The following is a 22,690-nucleotide window of genomic DNA, read 5'->3' on the forward strand; positions in this document are numbered from 1 at the left end:
TACAAATTTTCAGTAGCTTTTCATTTTATATATTTGTGTTCATACAGGAATTTATTTAGATTTTCAAAAACAAACCACCATGAGAAATATTCACAGAACTAAAAACGGTGACAATTCTTTGTGTATATGTATGCCATTTTATAATAAATACAAAAATGAGTTATACGAATTATTATTATTAACCACAATTTAAATACTGTTCAAATCTAAATAAACATTTGAAACTGGAAAACTGAAAAGATGAAAGCCTCTGGGAAGTGGCATCTTCAGAAGACTTTTTATTCCTTTTTTTGTCATTTGCTAACTCAATTGATCAGGTGAGCTGAGGAGAGAGGAGGCCTGGGCGTCTTCAGTGTGTGTGTGTGTGTGTGTGTGTGTGTGTGTGTGTGTGTGCGAGAGTGTTTGATCTGTGCTTTCATATGCATATGCTGTAGGAACTTTAAGCTGTCTCTCTGTCCGTCTCGCTCTCGCTTTGTTCGACAGGTTCTCTGCTCTTTATTTGAAGAGTTCATTGAAAACCTACTCGGCCTTCATCGGCTGTGAAGTTGTAGGAATATCTAATGACGGAGCCTGAGAATCACCTTTGAAAGGTGAAATTTCCACCGCTCTCATAAAGTCAAAGCCAGAACTGAAGCGGCGAGTGTCCTCTAAAACAAAAACACATGAATATACGGACGACGTATGATAATTCAATCCACACGCTCACTCACATTCACACGCCTTCTTGAAAAGTTCTTTAATTTGGCTACTTTTATTTGAGCATGGTCATTTCCAAGAGAAATTACAAATTAAAAAGTCCATAATACTCTTACAAAGACATTTCAGGAAAGATTTGTGTGTTTTCAGTCATGATATTATCATACATTGAATTTCAACTGTCCCTGTTCCACTTCAACAAAAGATATGAAAGTGGATCTCTTTTCTTTGTTTTTTTCTTTTTTCTTTTTTCAGTTGAAAATACAGTGTTCTCACAATATTGTATCAAAAGTTCCCAAATTTTGGAATTTCCAGTAACTGGAAAAAATAAAAGAACGACAAAAACTGAAATGTAATCGAAAATTGCATTTCACAATTAATGTTTTAAAACACAATAAATGCTCTCATCAACTCCAGGTTCCATTTTACTAAAATAGATCTATTTATTGAAGAACTATAATACTGTACTGTACAGTATGAAATAAATAAAATCAGGAGATACAAAATGGGCCACATAAATAAGATGTTATTTAAACCTACAAATAAAAGGATGCAATTCTGTCATTGCAAAACGGTTTGGTGTAATACTGAGAACAAAATTGCACAAACGTCGTTGTAAACTAAAGAGCTGCTGTGCTAACAGAGAGAACGTGCTGATCGGAGAGAGAGAGACGGCTCGGCGTCGCTCTCCTCGAATACTGAACAGGGTTGGCACTTTAGAAACGCGCTGATTAACAGGTTTGCAAATAAGGCAACAACCTTCCAAAGGCTCTATCCGTCCGTCGTCATCGTCTGTCCCGGTCGAATGGTCGTTCTCTCTCCAAACAGTCTCTTTAAGACTTGAAATCGTCAAAACAAACGGAATACTGTTACGGTCTGTCCTTCACGTGAACGGCCTTAAAGAGTGTGTGGCGAGGGCAGAAATGCATTAAATACTGATCCCCTGCAGTCTGCCGCACCGCAGATGCTTTTTTAACACTGTATAAATATACATCGGCAAATAATTTCATTATTCTCGTAGTGATTATAGAAGCAGAGTGCAATTTTTGTACAAGTTACTAGTTTGTGCTACAAATACTATGGAACACATGATTTTAGGATGGTAGCACCACACATACTTTAGGCCTTAATACTGTACACATTTTTAAAACTTCATTTATTTTATTTTCCTTTTTTTCATTTTTGCATAATGCAGCTTCGCAGGCGACCCGTCCCCCGAACAAGCGGCTACACCGCGTCCTCCACGCCGTCCTCGTGATCCGATTTGGATTCGTTTTTGCCGTCCATGGAGCTCTCGTCCATCGAGTGCTCGCCGTTTTCCTCCTCGTCCCTCATGGTGTCCCCATCCGTGTCCATGCTTTTGTTTTCGCTCTCCTCTTCCTCCTCCTCGAAGTCCTCGTCTCGTCGGCCCATCTTCACAAACGCTCCTTCCACCTCCTTGAGTCGCTCCCGAATGCTCCCGTTCAAGCCGTCTCGCAGGATAGGCTCCCGCTCTTGGTGCTCTGGGTATCCGGGTGGAGCGATGCCTTGCAGGTACGCCCGGTTTAGCAGCAGCTCCGTGGGCTCCAGGTGACCCTTCTCTCGGGCTTCTCTCTCGGCCGCCTCGCGCTCCTCCGCCTCTCTTTTGCAGTAGGAGTATCTGTGGTTCATGTGCTGCGAATACGAGCCCGAGTGCGAGAAGCGCTTGCCACATTTGTCACACTGGTAGGGCTTCTCTCCGGAGTGCAGGCGGCTGTGTTCAATCAGATGATGCTTGTGTTTAAACGCTTTCTTGCAGATCTGACACTGGTGCGGTCGTTTACCTGCGGAAACACACAACGACAGATTGCCCTCGGTGAGCGAGCGAACATGCACTTCTCACAAACACACAGCAGATCTCGCACGCTAACCAAAATAAACACTAAATAAAAGGGTTCAGATGAAAACAAGCCAAAATAATCCAGTGTTATGAATGTTTGCCTTCTCTGGTTGCAGTTCTGCTTGACGCGCCGCCGTCTCGTTTTGTGTATTTACTCTGTAACATTCCCTCACTGAAGTGAAGCGTGAAGCGGTGAGGCAGCGCAGGGCCGCAGCGCTACAACACTGCAACATAAATAAACCAGCGCAAACCAAACAAACACACGGAGCTGGAGCGCAGGAACAAACAAATAGAGGGAAATGCTCTGGCGAATTCCTGCTGCGTAACTCTTTTTCTGTTGTGTCGCGTGCTGCGTTATGAGTGAGGTGACGTGTCATGATCTAACATCACGAGAAAAGACCCGGAGAGACAAGAACTGAAAGAGGGAAAGAGCGAGGGGAGGCGCTGTGGTCAGGTGCACGAGACAAAAAAAAACAGCCACTGAAAGTGACAGAAATGCCCCAGGTATTTAATTGCTGGGGTTTTATGTAATATTTATTGCTATATTTCATCATACTCTCTTCTAGGCCAGTGGAGCGTCTCTGCAGACGCTGTAGTGACCTGCAGCTGTCAGATATCTGTATTCACGCTCTCAGAGGTGACTGATGTTCAATATGCTCATGATATGAAGTGATTTTTTTTCATGAAAGCACTGAAGGAAAACATTTCCGAGCTGTATAATTTAACAGAAGACCGGACAGTAATGCAAAATGCATTTTAGCTTAATATAATATTTGTGCATCACTATCAGCTACTTTTGCATTTTGTTTTGATTGTAAAATTAACATCCATAATTATTCAAATAGTATTTTTCAAATGTGTAAAATAGTGTAATGGTGTTTTTTAATTCATTATTATTATTATTGTTATTATTATTATTTTTTAATGGTTAGAAACTAAACATGCTTCCATAAAAGCAAAAATCTCAAAAATGTGTAAATGTTGCCGATAATAAAAACATTCATTACTGTAAATTACATTAATATTTGTGATGTTTTTGAAGGCTATGTAAATTTAAGCAACCTTGTGTATATTGTGCTCATTTTAATACACTTCATATTTGACATTTAATGTTCTTTAAATATATGAAATATACATTATTTATTTGAATTGCACTTATTTTAAATGATCTGATTCAAAACACTCCTGTAGCATTTTTCATATATTAAATAATTAATTAAAAAGACATGATGTAAATGCTGCGCTGCATTACTAAACATTTTTATACCAGTGTATATAAATGAAAGTCAATAAATATGCTTCTTTATGTTTTACAGCGAGAAAACATGCATTCATTATTTTAGCATTTTTTTCACAAATGTACTGCCTGCATTAAATATTTAAAATGCATGCTTAGGTTCAAATAATTATTTATCTGATTCAAAAACAAATACTTAAATATTAAAAAAGCAGAAAAATATTGAGATACAATTGTTTGTGAAGTATTGCCTATAGTCTGAACTTAACATTTACACTGATATGCTATAATATCAGTCCTACACAGAACTTTACATTTACTCTGTAACACACATAACTGGCCAAGAGCTGACCGCAAACAGCACAGGAACGCACCGCCATAATACACCATCACCCACTCGCAGAGAGAAAGAGAGAGAGAGAGCACAAAGACAAGAGAGAGACAGGGAAATTAAATAGTTGTCATTCCCATGTCCTTCCAGACTGACTGTAAACGGTGATGCAATCAAGAGAAAGAAACTGTGAATGTGTATGTGTGCGTGTGAGTGTGTTTGTGTGTGTGTGTGTGTATGTGTGTGTGTGTTTGTGTGTGTGTGTGCGCGCAGTTACTCTCCTCCTTTAATTCACTTTTATTTTACTCTTTTATTCACACTGGCTGGTCTCTGGAATAGAATGTGACCTTAAGCTCCATGTCTACAGCCGGCATATCACAATGCATCAAAACTAAATCGCTCCCATTATAATCAATGAAGCTGTCTAGAGTTGCTTTCAGCTGACAGACGCTCCGTCTGTATTTCTGAAGAGCTGCTCCAGCCACTTTGGTCTGTCATCCATATGGAAAACAATTATTTTATTAACAAAACCTTTTATGTGTCCAATGAATTTTATTTCTAGAAATGTAATTATTGATGTTTCTGGTCTATGCATTTTTTTATTTATTTAAATCATCTTGTGTTCTTAACCCTATGCCGTGTTATATGTCTACACAGAAATATTCTGTATAATTATTTTTAAATACATTTTATACAAATGCATTTCTGTTGAAAATTATTAATTTCAATGAAAGCGTAGCCTCAAGCTTACAGCTGATTGGTCAGTGTTAAAAACCAAATCCAGTGTAGACATGGTGTCAGGCTACATTCACACAACGTGTCCAATCCTGATTTACTGCACTTCCCCAACAAGTTTCAAATTTTTAACATATTTTATTTCAAAATAAAATTAGAAGAACTTCTCTTCATTCTCAGATCTAATACAAATTCAAGTATACTGCTGCATTTTTCAGTGTAATAATTAACATAGTGAATACACTATTATATTAATTTCAAGGGTAAATCAAGCATGCAGTTATGACAACTGTTAAGGTAGACTGTCATAAAAAAAACACATTTACAACCTAAAAATATCACATTGAAGTCATTTAGCAAAAACGTTGCCCATTTATTTTCACATTTAAAATGCTATTTTTCCTGTTCATACAATCATCCAAAATAAAGTCTAAATACTGTAAATATGTGGTGTGAATGTAGCCTCTACTAAGAGTATAAAGGTCAAAGGTTCATGCTTCCGTTCACTCCCAGACAATTCCAGAGATTATTCAGTCCAGCTTCTTGTTTGTTTGTTTTTTCTAACTGTTTAATTTTGCTTAATTATTTTCTTAATTTAGTGCAATGTCAGTGTCATGTCTTTGCCACATTAATTACATTTACAAATCCTCTCACTGACTGTCAACAGGAGAGAAACGTTAGTTTTTACTTAAAAAGGAAAAAAGAAAACATGATTAAGGTAGTGGAAAAAGACAGAGCGAAAGAAAGAAAGCAAGAAGCAGCGTGAATATTCTGGAGTTAGACAGACAGTTATTAAATGATGGTGTCTAGAACAGTATATATACCTGTGTGTTCATATTTGTGTCTGAGGAGGGAACTGCTCTTCTGGAATGTTTTGTCGCAAAGGTCACACGCGTACATACCACTTTCTGTTTTCTTAATCTTCTTCCTGGACAGACAGGCCTCGGGGTCGGCCATATCATCTAGACTGCTCAGATAATCTGCCGGCCCGTCAAGAAGCTCGCTCTGAAAAGAGACAGCGATCGTCAGCTCCTTGAGTTGATTATTATTTCTATTGTCATCACAGAAAGCAGTACACTCTACAGTGCTACAATAATAAAAATAACAAATGAATAAGCATTAGAATAAAACAAATATAACATTAAAAAAAAAATGCTGTTGTCAAAAACAATTACTTACAATTATGATCAATCACAATTTAAAATCTAAAATAATTTATTAAAAACAACAATCTAATGATATATATTTTTTTATATTTTAATTATTATTTGTAATGAAAATTTTATTTTTTCTTCTTCGGAAAAGCACCCAGATAAAATAGACAATACATTGTCAATTGCAGAATGGATCAAAAGAGAACTTGCTTGTTTCATCTATTTATGTATTTCATGATTTTCTATATTTTTTAACAAAAAGAGATTAAACTTTAGCATGCAAATATGAATAAGATATGCATTTCCCAGCTAAAACTGGAGTAATAGTCTCATACAAATTAAACATTAAAATGTTTGCGACCTGAAAAAAGCATGTAAAGGCAGGATATTGCAAACGAGTCCTTTCTCTCTTCTTAATCACACCTTATTCCATATATTTGCATTCAAATTTGGTTTAATTTCATACATGAAAGGGTGTTAGCGCAGTATTTATCTGAGCAGAGATTACCCCGATAGGCTTAAACTTAAATTAATGGGGAAAAAATATTATTACATTAGAAGCTAATAACAATAAGAAGAGAGTCTTAGTAGGGAATATTGCCACAGTCCTCTAATTTCAAACGGTAATGATTAAATCAAGAGGGGCACAAAATGGCCAAAACTGCAGCGACGATGCCCTCATTAAGGACAGCCGGCTCTGGACTGACAATACTTCTGTGCACTCTCTTTTAAAAAGCTCTGTGCTATCGTTCTGCAATCAATTTGAGCTAAATGCCCTTAGCTGTATTTTTAAAATCTAATTTAATAACTTAGAATAGGAAACATTATTAATACTTTTTTATCAGAATGGTTTCCCCGATGTTAAACAGCCCTCAGCGCTGAGCTGTAATGAACATGGGGAGTGTGCATTATTAATCTTTATGCTCAAGCTCATTTCAGCTTTTCTCGCTGTAGAAATATAGGGGAAAAAAAGAGCAAAATGAAAAAAGGGGTTGAAATAAAGAGATATGTCTAAGGTTCACTGACTCTCTATGTCTCTGATGTTTCTCACACCTGAGATGGAAAAAAGAGCAGCGGCGCCACAGGCGCATCTACGCTAGACCGCCGAACACCTGCCACTTTGACGTTTCCTGCTCTTAGTATCTTGGATGAGCCACTCAAGGGCTGGAAACATAACCTTCAACACTAAAAAAATGGCGTACGGCACTAGAGGCATCGACGTCTACCACAGGAACCGCGGTTCTCTTTCATTGCCTCATCCGCCGCTGGGCGTGAGGTGAGCTCCCCTCTCCCGTTCTGAGTGGCTTTTAATTAGTGTCTGAATGAAGCCGAGCGCCATTCACCAGAGGGATAGAAAAAAGAAACACAAGGCCTGAGGGTTTTTGAAACAGAATGTCTGTTATTTACCTGGAACCCTGGCTTCCGCTGGTATTTTCTTCTCTGCTGCATCTCGGCGAAGCTGGCCGCCCCCGCCGCATACGTGTAGGCCATGTGCGGCAAGAAGCTTATCTGGTCGAGGCTGGGGTAGGGTCTTAGCCCCGGGAGGCTGGCTTGTACCGGGGGCATAAACGTGGGGGGCGGAAATGCACTTTGGGGCGGCAAGGAGGTGTACAGGGGTTTGGCAGCAAATGGGTTCAGACCAAACATGGGGCTTGAGCTTTTATCCAGATTGCTGTTTGCATTGGGACTGCCAAACTCCTTCTTGGACAGATAAGCTAAGTTGAGCGGCTCGTCTGCATGCTCCCGGGGCGTCATGACGTGGTTATGGTCAGTGGGGGTGCTGTTTGGCTTGGGTCGGCTTTTCACAGTCAAGATGTGCTTTGGCTCCTTCATGAGCTTTGGCAACGAGAGGTCAAGAGGTTCAGCCTGCAGGTCCTCAGAGGTGAAGCTGTTGGGTGTGTAAGAGCTAGTGTGGGAGTTTTTGGAGGAGGCAGATGACAAGTTTAGAGGAGATGGTGTGTTGCTTCTGGAGTGGTCCAGCTTATCCCCCAGTGGCTTGTGGTTGGAGAACTGAGGGGTTTTGGAGAGCCTGAGTGGGGTGTCGCAGTTGTTAATGTTGTTATGAAGCTCGGGAATGGAGGGGGATGTGATGCGGTCAGTACCTTTGACTAGGGACATCGGAGAACGGATGCCTAATGAGTCTTTAGTGGGCGTGTGAATGGAGACTGGATGACCAGACTCCACATGGTTCCTGTCTAAAGGAGGAGTCCTGGAATTAGCATACTGAAAGACTTTCCTTTGCTCAAACCACTCTTTTACGAACTCCTGTGGGAGGCCGACCGCTATGGAGATTTTCAGTAGTTCTTCTGAGTTAGGCTCCATGTTCATGGCGAAATAAGCTTTCAGCACTGACATGTGGTCCCTGTAGGGACTGATAAGGCCATTGACGGCCTTCTCAGGGATGATGGAGGGGTACAAGAGGCCGTGTTTCTCAGCAAACAAGCCGGTTTTGTTGGTCGACGCATTCTGAGCGGGCTGAAGCACGGCTTTGATTTCCTCATTCATCTTGCAAAGGTAGCGCTCGTGCTGGTGCAGAGGAATGGGACCAGGGAAGGTCTCTTTGCAATACTGGCAGGAGAAGGGTGTAAACATTAGATTATTATTCTCGTGCATTTTGTTCTCTATACCTATATCTAGCATATGATTTGCCTTCTCTTTCTTGATATTGCTAATTTGCCTCTTAGAGTCCGTGGTCAAGCTCTGAAGGCAGGCTTTGGCTTCGTTGACCTTCTCAAGCGTGTAGTCTATGATGCTCTTGGTGGCACCATTGTGATTGATGAGTGGAAGAGTGTTCTGGGGTCCACCGGGAGAGGTGAGTGCTTGCTTCTGTTCCTCTATGTGGGAACCCAACTCCTTCATGTACGCCTTCAACTTGGAGATCTCCTCTGGCTTGCAGTCCATCTTTTGTCGACAAACTGTGTTGTCCACGATCTGCAGAACCTTCTGTACCTCGCTCAGGTTGTTTCCCAGTGATGGGTATCCCAGCATTTGCCCCTCCATTCCCATGCCCAGGTGCTGAAGGGGACTCTGGGAGTTATGAACGCCCAGTGGACTTCCTCCCCTCACACCACCATTCAGGAAGGGGCTGCCAGTACCGTAGCCATGAGAGGCCATCATCAGCTTATAGTCGTTGAAGTCCAGTGGTTCAGATTTGATGTTGAGGGGGTTGGACTGGTCTTGCAGACCGAGGGGTTTGCCATTCTCCAGTTTGTGTCGTAGCTGCGAAATGGCGGTGTTCGTAGGGGAGGACGATGCAGAGGTCGGAGATGAACCCGTCTTCAGGTTGTTCCTCACCCTGCCGTTGATGGCAATCAGTCCGATGCATTTCTTACTGCTTATGTGTGAACTATAGGACCCGGAGTGTGAGAATCTCTTCTTACAGTTTGGACATTCGTATGGCTTCTCACCTACAGTGAAGACAGACAAAGAATTGAATCACATCAAGAAGCGATATATGTTCTCATTGACTTAAAGTAATGAGTGCGTGCCCACTTTTCATCTAATAAAATTTCTTTAATGAAGAGATGACAAAGAAAGAACCCATTCATTCTGATGCAGAATCAAGAACGTTCTTATCTAAGGCAACGAGTTATGAAATAAAGAAAAGGACGTACCACTATGTATCCGCAGGTGCTCCTTTAGATGGTGTTTGTATTTGAAGGCCTTGCCACATTCAGTGCATTTGAACTTGCGGTTGCCAGAACCCTGGTTGAGAATCTGGTGCTGTGGATGAGAAAATATTCACATGAGCTTCTCTTGCACAAACACACAACAGGCAAGATTTCAGTGAATAATTTCATGACGGGCCAAATGGCTCCCGTTGTAAAGCGGCATCTTGCTTTGGTTGGGTGCATCTGAGCAGCGATAACAGAGCATCTCATACCTTTTCATTTCCTGACTCGAGAGCCAGAAACGCTACATTGGCAGCGAAAAAAAAGAACAAAAAGAATCCTATTTTTAAGACTTTTTTCCTCATTAGGGAGGCAGAAATTATCCACTTCATCTAATTTAGCATAATCGTTCCGAATAAATCACACATATTTAACCAACACATCCTTCAGATACCTGTGCAAAGAGTTCATTACGCAAAAAGGTGGGCTTGCATAAATGTTGCAATTTCATAATTGACACAAATTTGTAGACTGTTTAAAGGCTTCAAACGTCTCTTTAATAATGCGTGAATGCGGCTCGGCACTTCATTTGCTGTTCAAAGGTAGAATATGAGCGCTGCGCCCCTCGCATTTGCAATTCAAAGCAGAGCCTCGAAAATGAAAATATAATAACAATAACAACAACAACAACAATACGGGCGTCAGTGCAGAGAAGCAGAGAGCGCACCAGGCGAGCACAATTAATTCAGAGTGGGAGGTGAGTATGTCGAACGGGCAGAGGAACACAAAAGGCCTGTGAGCGCCGCCCATGATCGGCTCCGACAACTGGTGGGGAGAGAGAGAGGCCCGCATTCCGCTGGAGACAGATGGCATAAAGCACAGGACACAGGGAGGATTGTTCAAACAGCGGCAACCTTCAAACATCAAGCAGGGAGCCGGGCGACCCACGGTGGGGAGGGACCCCACCATTCGCTCATATGTTGCTGAGTCGCATAAACAAACAGCAACAGCTGCTTTACGCCCCCCACCTTCCCTCTGAGGATGGAGGCAGGTTTTGGTCCCGTCATCACCCTTGATGTGATACAGTTACTCCGTCGGCCTAATTGTGAGTGGCAGCAGCGAGAGGAGAGGGATTTTTCCGCCCGGCGTGATGCACTTGCACTAAGTGTGTCAAGCATGATGTGGGCGGGGCATTTGATTGGGTATTTGCATGTTATTGGGCTTAGCAAGGATCGGTAAACCGGAGTCATGTACACACGTAAAGCGCTCTACTGCACATCACGGATGGATTTCAATGGCCATTTTCAGACAACAACAAATTTTCAACAGGAAAGTCTTTCAAGATGAAGCGCACAAACAAAGACCAACAAATAGGAAGCAATTTGTGGATTAGAGAGGTCACGGGTGCAGAATGGGCCATCTGTTCATGTTTTGAGCAGCCCATGGCATCAGGTGAAGAAGTTGGCAGCTCGTCGTGTATCAAATCATTCTGTTCTAGTCAGAACGTCATGTCTGAGAGATAAAAGAGCTTCTGTACCTCATCTCCGTTGATTACAGGAGCAATTCTAATGTCACACTGCGCTTTGAATCGTAAAGATAAGTTTCAAGTTGTTTAGTCTCTAGAGAGATCAGCGTGTCACTTTGCTTTTACCTGCTTTATTTGCCAGTAGAGACCCAGTGTATCCACCTGTTTATACAGGGGAATGTGTCTTATATTTGACACGACAGCCACAACAACCCATTTAATGTGTGTAAATAATGCTGCGACAGATTGTTAAGAGAAAAAAAACACAGAGTGCTCGGCTCATGTTTATCATTTACGCACATGGAAATGATGATGTGTTACTCTGTCACCACAGAGAAACTGACTTTTAAAGAACATAAAAAAGAAAACCTAAAGAGCGGATACAATTTCTAAATTGGAAATTAACATAGTCATTCGATCGTGAATATAAGACTGCAGAATCATATCAGAGGAGGCCATCAAAAAACCATTTAGACCTCAATTAAGGCTATAACCATTAAAAGATCTGCATCTTCAAAATGCCATGAAAAATTAATAATGATTGCCAATCAAAATGATATCTTTTCTCAGAGGGAATACAGCACATTAGATATAAAGCTAAAGCGAGGCGGAGAGAGAGAAGAGCGAGAGAGGAAGTGCGGCTCACCTGATCTCGTCCTGGCTTGTGTGTGGCCATATGTCTCTCCAGCTGAGTGCGGTAAGCAAACGTGTAGCTGCACAGAGGGCAGGCGAAGTTCTCCTCATTTTTCTCGTGCCGGTACTTGATGTGTTCCTTTAGGGAAGTCAAGCGTTTGTAACCCCGGTCGCAGTAGGGGCAGGTCAACAGTTGGGCGAAAGCATCTGGAGTTCCAGGTGGCAGGTCTGCAGCAGAGAGAGAGTGGCAGTGGGCCAAAAGGTCAGCAAATCAATGGCAGCGAATGGGCGCTGTGCCCAGGGTGGTACAAGGAGGTATCTGTACAATCTGCTCCACTGTGTGCCGCCGTCAAAGTTGGCACTGCCACCCACACACGCACTCACGCCAATGCATGAACACACACAGTAGGTGCGTTCGGATTCACACAACTTGCCGAGTTTTGCTCATGGGCTTTATGCGACGGAAGAAATATAACACATTCATGTTTTAAACTATTTTCCACTCCTAAAGTGGGAACATACTAGTGACAGACAGATTTGTTAGCCAGGCAGATAATTAGGATGATATTTAGCCATTTTAAGGCCCAATAACTGGTCGATTTCAATATCCACTGAGCATTTTGGGAATGGATAATATAAATATTCCACAAATTTAAAACAAATAGATTATGAAATTAAGTTGAAAATAAATGTAATAAATTGTGTCCATCTTATTTATATGTGACCCTGAACCACAAAATCAGTCTTAAGTGTCAATTTTTCGAAATTGAGATTATACATCACCTGAAAGCTGAATAAATAAGCTTTCCATTGATGTATGGTATGTTAGGAGAGGACACTACTTGGTATAAAAATCTGGAATCTGAGGGTGCAAAAAAAAATTAAATATTGAGAAAATCGCCTTTAAAGTTGTCCAAATGAAGTTCTTAGCAATGCACATTACTAATCAGAAATTAAGTTTTGATATATTTACAGTAGGACATTTTCAAAATATCTTCATGGAACATGATCTCTACTTAATATCCTAAACATTTTTGGCATAAAAGAAAAATCAATAATTTTAACCTATACAATGTATTTTTGGCTATTGTTACAAATATACCCCAGCGACTGGGGTATAATATGATAATTGCAGTTATAGCAATGTTTTAGCCACTAGCCACCTCTGCTCAGTAGATATTAAATAAACATATTTAATATTAATATACAACATTTGTTAACACTATACTTGAAGCCTTATATATATATATATATATATATATATATAATGCATTATATAACAGCATTTCAGTGCATTAATTATGCCTGATAATGCAACTCATAGTATGATCTCATGAATAATTATAACCACAGACAGAATACATTATAATTTTAACTTTTATTTATACCTTTAGAAAGTATAATGCATTAAAACAATGTACTGCACTATAACAGGATATCTGCAAATATTTTGGTTACCATTATTTCTGAAAATATATAATACATTATAGCTTACTTTGCATTACAGATTAAGGCATCAAGTAAAGTAATACCAAACATTATTATATTAAAATTGTATTTGTGTTGATTCTATGCAGCTTACGGTAACAGTATGGTTTTTGTATATGGGTCACCACTTGGTGTCCAAAATTAAATCCGGGTCTGGGAGTGTTGACTTCTTTGGATTGTGTCAGAATAAACTGCTACTAACCCTAACCAGCTAAAAGCAGTTGTTTAAAATTGTTTAAACCTGAACACAGAGCGATTGCTGACGGCGTTTGGGGGCCAGTTGTGTTCTCTCTGCTGTAATCACTTCTGGTGGCTCGCACGTCTAATTTTTCACACGTTCTTCATAAGAGAGGTATGCGCCGTAATGCGCCCCGGCTGCCCCCCTCGGGACGGGAAATTTAGGGTTTATGATTTCACCACTCGGACAGCTGCACCTCGCTCTAAAGGTAAACACTCCGGCATGCAGTCAATCAGACGGCGGCAACAGCTGCCCGACATTCTCACCGTTCTCCTCGTGTCCATTGGCTTCGGGCGTGGCGAGGCGGGAGCGGGAGAGTTCCTCCGGTGCCTCGGGGTAGATGATGGCTGTGTCTCCTCTCTGGAGGTATTCGGCAATGCTGACCACATGACTTTCACTGTCCACCAGTTTACGCTTCCCAAAGAAATCCTCATACTCAGTAGCGCAGTGAACGCTCTTCACTAGAAACACAAAGAGAGGCAGCATTTAAATAAAACCTGGATTCTTGCTTGCATGTGAAAAATATGGTGCACTGGACGGTGACGGAAACATGCGGCAGCAGCTGTGATAAAAAGAACGCAGCAGCATTACAGAAATATTCTGGGAGGGATACGTCTAAATTACTGCCTTATCTAGCCACCTAATGGCCACTAAAATAAGAAGTATGAGTTAATCTAACAGGAGAACCATTGGAATTGTGGAAAAGCTTTTAACGATAAACCCTTTTTTCTACTTTTAAATGTATTAGAGGCAGTCAGACAAGGAGCAGAAACATATGCTGTAATCCCAGCATCACTCCCTAGATCTCTAATCAAACTCCTAACTAGGTGGATTCTGAGAATTGTGTTAAAAATTAGGGGCCATTTTGACAACAGGGCTGAGGCTATGTGTTTTTTGGCAATTGAAAATAATCATGAAAATGCCCACAGAACGAAAAATGTATTTAAAATCTCAATTGTTTCTTAAAGACAGCAGTGAGACTGAATAGAGAATTTTGATGAAGATTCTCCTCATAAAAAGACAGTAATCTCTTGTGTCTCTTCTAAAGGTTCAGAAGAGATCTCAACAATGTGCTCAGATTTGCCAAGATATCAAAAGTCGGAGATCTCAACGTGAATCTCATCAAATGATCGAGCTGCTAAACACATGAATCTTACAGCTCTATACTCTTACTGGATGACAACTAGTCACTCGTTTGCAATTTTTTTGGAAAAACATCTGAGAACAACATGAAGCATCATTGAGAAGTGAGTATTGAGCTGTGAAAAAAACATCCTCTGAGCAATCAAATTTGCTCATATGGAAAATTAGTGTATGTACAAAGTAGACACAAAGACAGCGTCATAATTATTTCTCCACATCATTTCTCTACAAGAACAAATGCAGGAAACCGAAGGTGTTTTACATTATTATGTAACAGAATATTATCTAACAGAGAATAAATAGCTCTCACCCGTTCGTCAGACAAGTTAAATATTACAGCAGAGAGTCAGTGCATGTTTTGAGAGGCTTGAGTTTTATCAGCTACCTTTTAATTAGGATGAGCTTGTGTAAGGTATAAACTTTGTAGTGAGGTTTGTCTGACAGTAAACATTTTATCGTCTCATTTGTGCAAAGGTCGAGCCACTGGGCTGTGTCGCTGTCAAAAATGTCTTGAAAATGTCAGAGAGCCGGCAGCCCTTTAACATTATTTAACAGAGCAAATGATTTCCCTCCTCTCTCATTACTAGACCTGCCTCGCTATCATTCACGTGAACACGCGTGAGCGCCGCGGCCCGACAAATGAACACGTTTAGCTCCTCGCTGCTGTGGGTTTTGCGGCTTACATGATCTAAACAAATCGAGTTTGCGCACAAATTAGATTTTGGCCTGAAATGCGATTTGGGGAAGTTCGAGCTCGCAGAAGAAAGCGCTCTAAAGTCGACATCCTAATGTTTTCCTTCTGCTCCTGATGCTCGAGCCGAGAACATCCCTCCCTGCAGAGGAGGATCGTGGGCCGCACAGCGGAGCCGTTTATCTCTGGAGTGTGTGTCTAACATTAGAAAGCTTTATTAAAACTACACATCCTTCCTCCTGAACTACATCAGCGATGACAGCTTGAACACGTTCTCATAAAACAAACCCTTGTGTGTGTGTGATGATGTCAAACAGAGAGCAGGGATCACTTGGATGATTGTGGATTCATATGAACGATGTTGATGTGCTTCTGTTGCGTAAATCTCAGCAGTGGAATCATTTTTAAGTTATACGTTTCAGTTTGCATGAAATGCTGCATCACAGACATCCATTCATTTTCTCCTTAGGGAAATGATTTTTAACTTATAAACCTTTAAAGACAGACCTGTTGTGAGCTCTGAGGTTGTTAATCAACGTTATATGTTTGTGTTGAATGTTTAAAAGCACAATAAAGACTACATTACCCATGATGCTGTACAAAATTCCACCAAGCTGAGAGCTGCTGTGAGAAAAGTGCCCCATTCTGATGAAGCACTGTGAATGATGTAATTGAGTCTCCCTATGCTCTCAAAATACTTACATATTTGTATATATATATGCATATTTTGCAATCAACTTAAAATATATTCTTTCTATAGATTAAATCAACTTTAAATTAATAGATTTAATTTCTCAAGCACTTTTAATTCCATTCGTAATGCTTCATGGGACTGTAGTTATTTCCTTACTAAATCCATTAAGCACACATTCTTGTCTTTTTGTCTGATTTTATTTTACTTTCAAATAAAACCTTATTTTTATAAAACCTTTTTCAAATATAACGCTTCATGGCTTAAAGACTTTTTTTTTTAATCCCTATGGCAAAAATGAATGGGAAAAATACTTCTGGAACAAGGGCTGCTGAATAAGTGGGCGGGACTAATGCACTCTATACCAATACAGTAAATTGACATGGTCACATGACTCACCTGTACCGTTCCCAACCGGCTCTAAAGCGGCATCGGGCCCCATAGTGTCATAGTCTCCCTTCAGCTCATCTGTAAAAGAGAGACAGACAGGAGAGGAGAGTTTATTATCATCTCACTGACACACTGCATCTGGACAGTAAACATCTTGTTCTGCAACTCATGTAGGACTCAAAATGACCCACTTATTTACACTGACAACAATCACACGAACACACACACAGAGCAGAGCGCGCTGGGAAACAAGTGAGAGCAAACTCAGAGATCAGCTCAAGAATGTTCCATCCACCTGAACAAGCAAACAGAGCGAGAGAGAGAGAGAGAGAGAGAGACGGAGAGGAAGAGTCTTCTGATCTCCAGTGCACTGATCCGCTGCTGCTCCGTGTCTCTGGCACACAAACCAAACACTGAGTCGCTAATTAAACCACTGACATCATGAGAAACACAAACGCAGAAACACATCACTGCATCAACTCTCTGCTTTAAACATCATCATTCTGAGATCAGTTATCAGGGTTTTCACCTGCTATTGACAACCTGAGAACATATATAAATAATGCAACTGATATATATGATGAAATTGTATCACCTTTTCTCTGGTGATCACTGTCTAATGCAAATGTATAACTATATATACTGTACTATAATATAAATGCACTATTTATTTTATTTATATATGCATATGAATACAACTTTTTATAGATTTTATGGGGATCAAAAAACATTGCATGGCTACATAAAATTTATTCATTCATAAAATATAACTGTAAAAATATAATTTGTTAAATGCATCAACACCTTAGAATCTATGTTTGTAATTTATATATTGTAATTTATCCAACAATTAAAAAAAATAAAAATTGTTGTGGAACTATACTACAACATTTAAAAAAAAAGAATAACATATATTAAAATGTGTTTTTATTTATTATTTTATTTATTATTTACAACAACAACAATAATAATATATTAATATATAACAATATATTATATTATAATATTATTTTTCAATTATTATGCATTCACTCACTTTTGTTTCTGAATTTTTCAATTTCTTTTGATCTTTCCCGACATCTATTTTATTTAATTTTTTTCATTCTTCTGCACAGAGCTTTTACTGGAATCCACTGTTTGGATTCTTCTTTTTTCTCCTTCTTGTTTCTATCAGTTTTACTATCAGTGTTTCAGGGGGACAGGGGGCAAATATTCCAGTAGGAGGTGAGCTAGACCTCCTCAGTTTGGAGAGCCGAGGGAGTTGTGCTCTCGTCTCAGGCTGATAAATCAGTTTTGAGGTGGTGGGTGAGTAAACAGGCCTCTGAAGGAGACCCGTGTTGAATCTATTCCTCCTCATGATTTCACTCCATCCGTTCAGTTTACTCTCAAAACATTCATGTCTGTACGGGCTGCTAGTGCGTTCTGTGAAAACAGACGGCTCCTGTCTGAACCTCCTGACTCTCTGAAGTCCTTGGAAGGATCCAAAAAACAAGAAAAGATGAAAAAAATGGTGGGGAGGAACGCAGGTGATTTATTTAAAGACTCTGTCAGTGATAACAATGTCACACACTAGTGAAGGGCATTATGGGAGATGAGAGCGAGTCAAGGACAACACCAACGCAGCAATATGACTGACCGGAGCAAACAGACAAGAAAAGAGCGAGGGAGAGCGTGCTGGGCTTATCTCAGGACAGAGCTATGTGCTGAGGTACCAGTGCAGACACTCCGGCACCAAACGCGAGAAAAAACACAGAGATGCAAAAGGAAAGTGCCCACAAGTTTGGAAAGAGCGCACAAAAGAGAGAAAAAGAGAGAGAAACTTTGGCGTCTTCCTCCAGAGCTAATGAACGTCATCCCAGCAGCGCAGAAACATGGCCGTGGTTTTTATCACAACACACACACACACACACACACACATCATCATCATGGAATTGCAACACAGCGGAATCACAGACATTCCGGCTCCAAGAGGGTTTATCAAATTAAAGGAATGTTCCGGGTTCAATATGAGTTAAGCTCTATCAACAGCATTTGTGGCATCATGTTAAAAATAATAACAACAAAAATATCACTGGCTATCAAAGTATACTTAAAAACTTGTTTACTTAACATTCAAATACATACAAGAACCGTAATTGCAAACACAGGACTGTAGTTGGTTTAGACTAGGGCAGGGTTATCATTGTTAACTAAAAATAAATGAAAATAAGTAAAAAGTTTTCGAAAATAAAATAATTGTTAACCAAAATAAAAAATGTATGTACTTCCCAAGGCATTTCTCATTTTCGGTAAAGCAACTAACACTAAAAAAAATAAATAAAATAAATGCTGAAAAAAAAGCTAACTTTAATAAAATAAAAAAAATATATATATATATATGATAAAATAAAAAGTAATAAAAATGATAAAACACAAAATTACTAAAACTATCTAAAATCTAAATAAAAAAATTTAAAATATAAAAATCAAATAAAAGTAATATATACCCACATTGTAAGACCCCATTCAGTGTTATTTTAATCTCATATGTAACAGTGGATGTGGGCTTATGAAAGTGGGTGGCCATCATTCCCATTTCTGTGGTACTCTATGGCATCTCAACCTGTTGTGGTCATGAAAGGGGTCTTTAGTTCAAAGACGTGTGAGAAATCCTGGACTAAAGACAGCCAAAAATTCTTGGATTCTCTGAACCGCTGTAAATAATGAAGCCGGCTGCTCTCGTGAAGGAAAATCAGACTTCACAGTATTCCTAATGCCACTACCCCGGCTTTTTTGGGGGGGTGTATTAAATTTTTAGACTAGCGAACGCCCCCTCTTTCTCTCGGCTCTGTGCACAGCTAGTTCATTAGCAGAAATGAATAGCGAAGAAGTGCTCATTTAGATGGTCTGTCTTCCATGGGCTCTCACACTCCTATGTTTCTGTCATACGCTTCTAAGAATCATTGACTCTTATTACACATGTAAATGGCTATCATAAAAATAAAAATTTCATTTAAGATTCTTAATGACTTGAGCAGCAGCCTGGCCTCCCTTAATGATTACCTCTCTCCCTCATTAAGAGTATTTATCTCTCTGCGTCTCTGACTGCGCCTCCCACACCAATGATGCTTGCAGGAGGAAAGCGGGAGCCGCGTTTACACGGACACGCGACACTCTGCTATTACTGCAATTACCAATGATGCTCTGCAAACCGGGCCGAATGCGCCTCCGACGATTACAGGCAGAAACAGGTCTTATGTGATAATTAAAGAGAAGCGTTCTGCTGTAGTTGCACTGGAACTGAGAGCAGGCTTCAGGGACAACATACAGAGGAGAGGGGCGTGTCTCAGGAAGAGAGGGTGTGTCTATGATGTGATGGGTGTGGCTACAAGAGGAGGGGCGTGTCTAAGAGGAAATAGGGTGTGTCTAAGAGAAGATGTGCATGACTAAGGGAGGAGGGGGTGTGTCTAAGATAAGAGAGAGTAGGCTTGTTCGACTTCATGTGGCACCGCAAAGATCGGCTGCCACCTGAAAAAAGCAATGCATCCTGGTTATAAAATTTGTCCGACTTTGATCGGCACTGCAGCCGCCTTACTATCACATGTGCCATTAAAGTACCGAGAGAGCAAAACGAGACCAGCTGCCTAGGTCAGGCGCTGCAGTTGCTCAAAATCGGCGGCGAAAGCCGTGATGATGACACACTTTATTCTCATTGGTCAGATTCTGTGATAACAAGCACGACGTGTGTTGCGTGTTTATTCTAATCTGTGTTTTTATAACAGCAAAGCTTTTTTTAGTCACATTGTTATATAGTCATGTTTATCAAAAAAAAACTGATAAAAGCGTATTTACCCCCACTTTATTGGTAGTATATGTTTATGTCGAACTTTATTCATGAGATAACATATGGGCGTGTCTAAGAGAAGGTGTGAGTAAATAAGAGATGAGGGGTGTGTCTAAGAGGAGAGGGCGTGTCTAAGAGAAGGTGTAAGTAAATAAGAGATGAGGGGTGTGTCTAAGGGGAGATGGGCATGTTTAAGAGTGTCTAAGAGAGAAAAGGGTGTGTTTAACAGAAGATGTGGAAGTCTAATAGAAGAGAGGGTGTGTCTAAGAAGAGAGAGGGTGTGTCTAAGAGATGAGAGGTTGTGTCTATGAGAAGATAGGCATGGCTACGAGACGAGGGGTGGGTCTAAGAGGAGCGAAGGTATGTCTAAGAGATGAAAGGGTGTTTCTAAGAGAAGATGTGCATGTCTAGAAGAAAAGAGGATGTGTCTTAGTGAAGATGGGTGCATCAAATATAAAAGTGGGTGTGTCTTTGATGGAAGGGGTGTGTTTTCATAAAGGAGGTGGGCGTAACTCACCGGTACCATCGACTGATGCACTCAGCAAGTCGTTTTCATGCCAGACGTTCTCTATTCCACTGTCCTTCATATCATCTTCATCATCCACAGTCTTCCTCAGCAGTGTGTGACCCAGGGTCGGAGAGGGCGGAGCCACAGACTCATGATTGACGAGGCTGACTGGACTCCCCGCCCCATTGAGCAAGCCGTCCTCCTCCAACACCAGAAGTCTGTCCTCTTCTTCCGTCTCTGATCCGGTTTCTACAACGTTCTCATAGTCCAACACTGTCAAAAAACACATATACAAACAGATAATCAATATTACAGATTATTAAGTTATGACTGAGCTTGTGCATGGATGTGATACATAAACTATGAATGAGTATTAAACTCCTCTGGGATGAGTTAATAAAGGAAGGCCTTTCATGTAGATTTATATTTATTTTCATCTGTGCATTGTTTAGTTTGGTAAGAGAGAGTATGCCAGCACGCACACACACACACACACACACACACACACACACACACACACAAATCACAGTCTATCTTAACATTCCCCTGTGGACAAAAAAGATTACACTAGGCATATCTGTTCCTAACATGATCTTTGGCTAATCCACTGGTCTGCACTTGCCTCCCGAACAACTGCACAACAGGTGCAAATTAAAATGAAAACGGTGTATGTGTGTGCGTATGTGACCTGGGCTGAATACCAATTGACAGGGGAAACAAAACCTTTTCAAGAGGTGTGACCACAAGGGTTTAGGCAAGTTCAGACTGAGTAATGCTCTCTGTGAGAGAAAGAACCCAAGAAAAGAGACAGAGAAAAAGGGAGGGAGGAAATAAGAATAGAAAAGCCAAAAGAATAAGTGAGACATTCAGACTTGATGTGTGGTCCAGATATACCTTCAACACATTTACACTCAAAACACCCTTTACATGCCCAGCGACCGGACCCAATATTTCTGGACAGGCTGCCGGTGCTGGAACACTTCCACGAGACTGACCAAAGAAAAGGTGGTTCTGGACCAAAAAAATGGGCTTTGCATCAGCCACTTCAACCACATGCACATAAATCAGAAACATCCTTATTTGTCAAGGACAAAATTTATCAAAAGTGAAAGTAAAGACATTTATGATGTTACAAAAGATTTCTATTTAAAAATAAATGAACTTTTTTGAACTTTCTATATGTGTATCCTGAAAAATGTATCTGTAACCGTTTTCAACATTGCTAATAATCAGAAATGTTTCTTGAACAGAAAATCAGCATATTAGAATGCATATTAAATGTATTATTTAAATTTAGCTTTGATCACAGAAATAAATTATATTTTAAAATAGATTCACACTGAAAACAGCTATTTTAAATTTAAATAAGATTTTACAATTTTACTATTTTTACTGTATTTTTGATCAAGTACAACCAGACAGAAGAGACTTCTTTCAAAAACATCTTTACCAACACCAAACTTTTGAATGGCAGTGTACATTTAAATACCTTCTGACCATCACATCAGAGCAGATTGTGATGGCACAAAGACATTTGGATGTTAAAAGAAGTTCTCAAAATGAGCGAGCATGTGTTCATGAACAGGTTACGAAAAAGAGAGACAGAAGGAGAGACAGAAAAAGAGAGAGACAGCGCTTCTACAAAGTAGAAATGACATCTTGAGAAGTTAAAAACAAAATCCATCAACTTTGTACTCGCTGCTGGAAGATTTGAAAAGGCCGATAAATAATGATGGGTTGGGTGGAACTTCAGATTGAGTAAAAACTCTGGAGCGAGAGCATTGTTTGGCTGACAGACAGCCTATCACACGCCGGTATTGTGCTCTTCAACACAATAATTCCAACCTGCTAATGTCACGGCAGCCATTACAGTGATTCCTCACCTCATCTCTAATCAGTCTTTTGTGTTTCCAGAGCGCAGACACAAAGAAACGATAA

At 40.2% G+C, this 22,690-nt stretch overlaps 1 protein-coding gene across 2 annotated transcripts in view; it reads right to left on the minus strand.

Annotated features, from left to right (window-relative positions):
- Nucleotides 1-738: 738 nt before the first annotated feature.
- Nucleotides 739-22,690, minus strand: part of LOC306879332 (zinc finger E-box-binding homeobox 2-like) — a 73,093-nt gene continuing 51,141 nt past the window's right edge. The window contains exons 3-10 of one of the 2 annotated variants that reach the window (XM_079432176.1): nt 20,762-21,025; nt 16,431-16,499; nt 13,773-13,967; nt 11,794-12,008; nt 9,626-9,734; nt 7,419-9,418; nt 5,682-5,862; nt 739-2,498 (exon numbers count right to left, since the gene is read on the minus strand). In XM_079432176.1, coding sequence (XP_079288302.1) covers nt 1,924-2,498; nt 5,682-5,862; nt 7,419-9,418; nt 9,626-9,734; nt 11,794-12,008; nt 13,773-13,967; nt 16,431-16,499; nt 20,762-21,025 — 3,608 coding nt within the window. In that variant the 3' untranslated portion in view covers nt 739-1,923. The remainder of the gene's footprint in view (nt 2,499-5,681; nt 5,863-7,418; nt 9,419-9,625; nt 9,735-11,793; nt 12,009-13,772; nt 13,968-16,430; nt 16,500-20,761; nt 21,026-22,690) is intronic. The other variant, XM_079432177.1, reaches the window with a different exon arrangement.

The sequence above is a fragment of the Barbus barbus genome, assembly GCF_936440315.1.
Source record: "Barbus barbus genome assembly, chromosome: 13".
NCBI classification, from domain to species: Eukaryota; Metazoa; Chordata; class Actinopteri; order Cypriniformes; family Cyprinidae; genus Barbus; species Barbus barbus.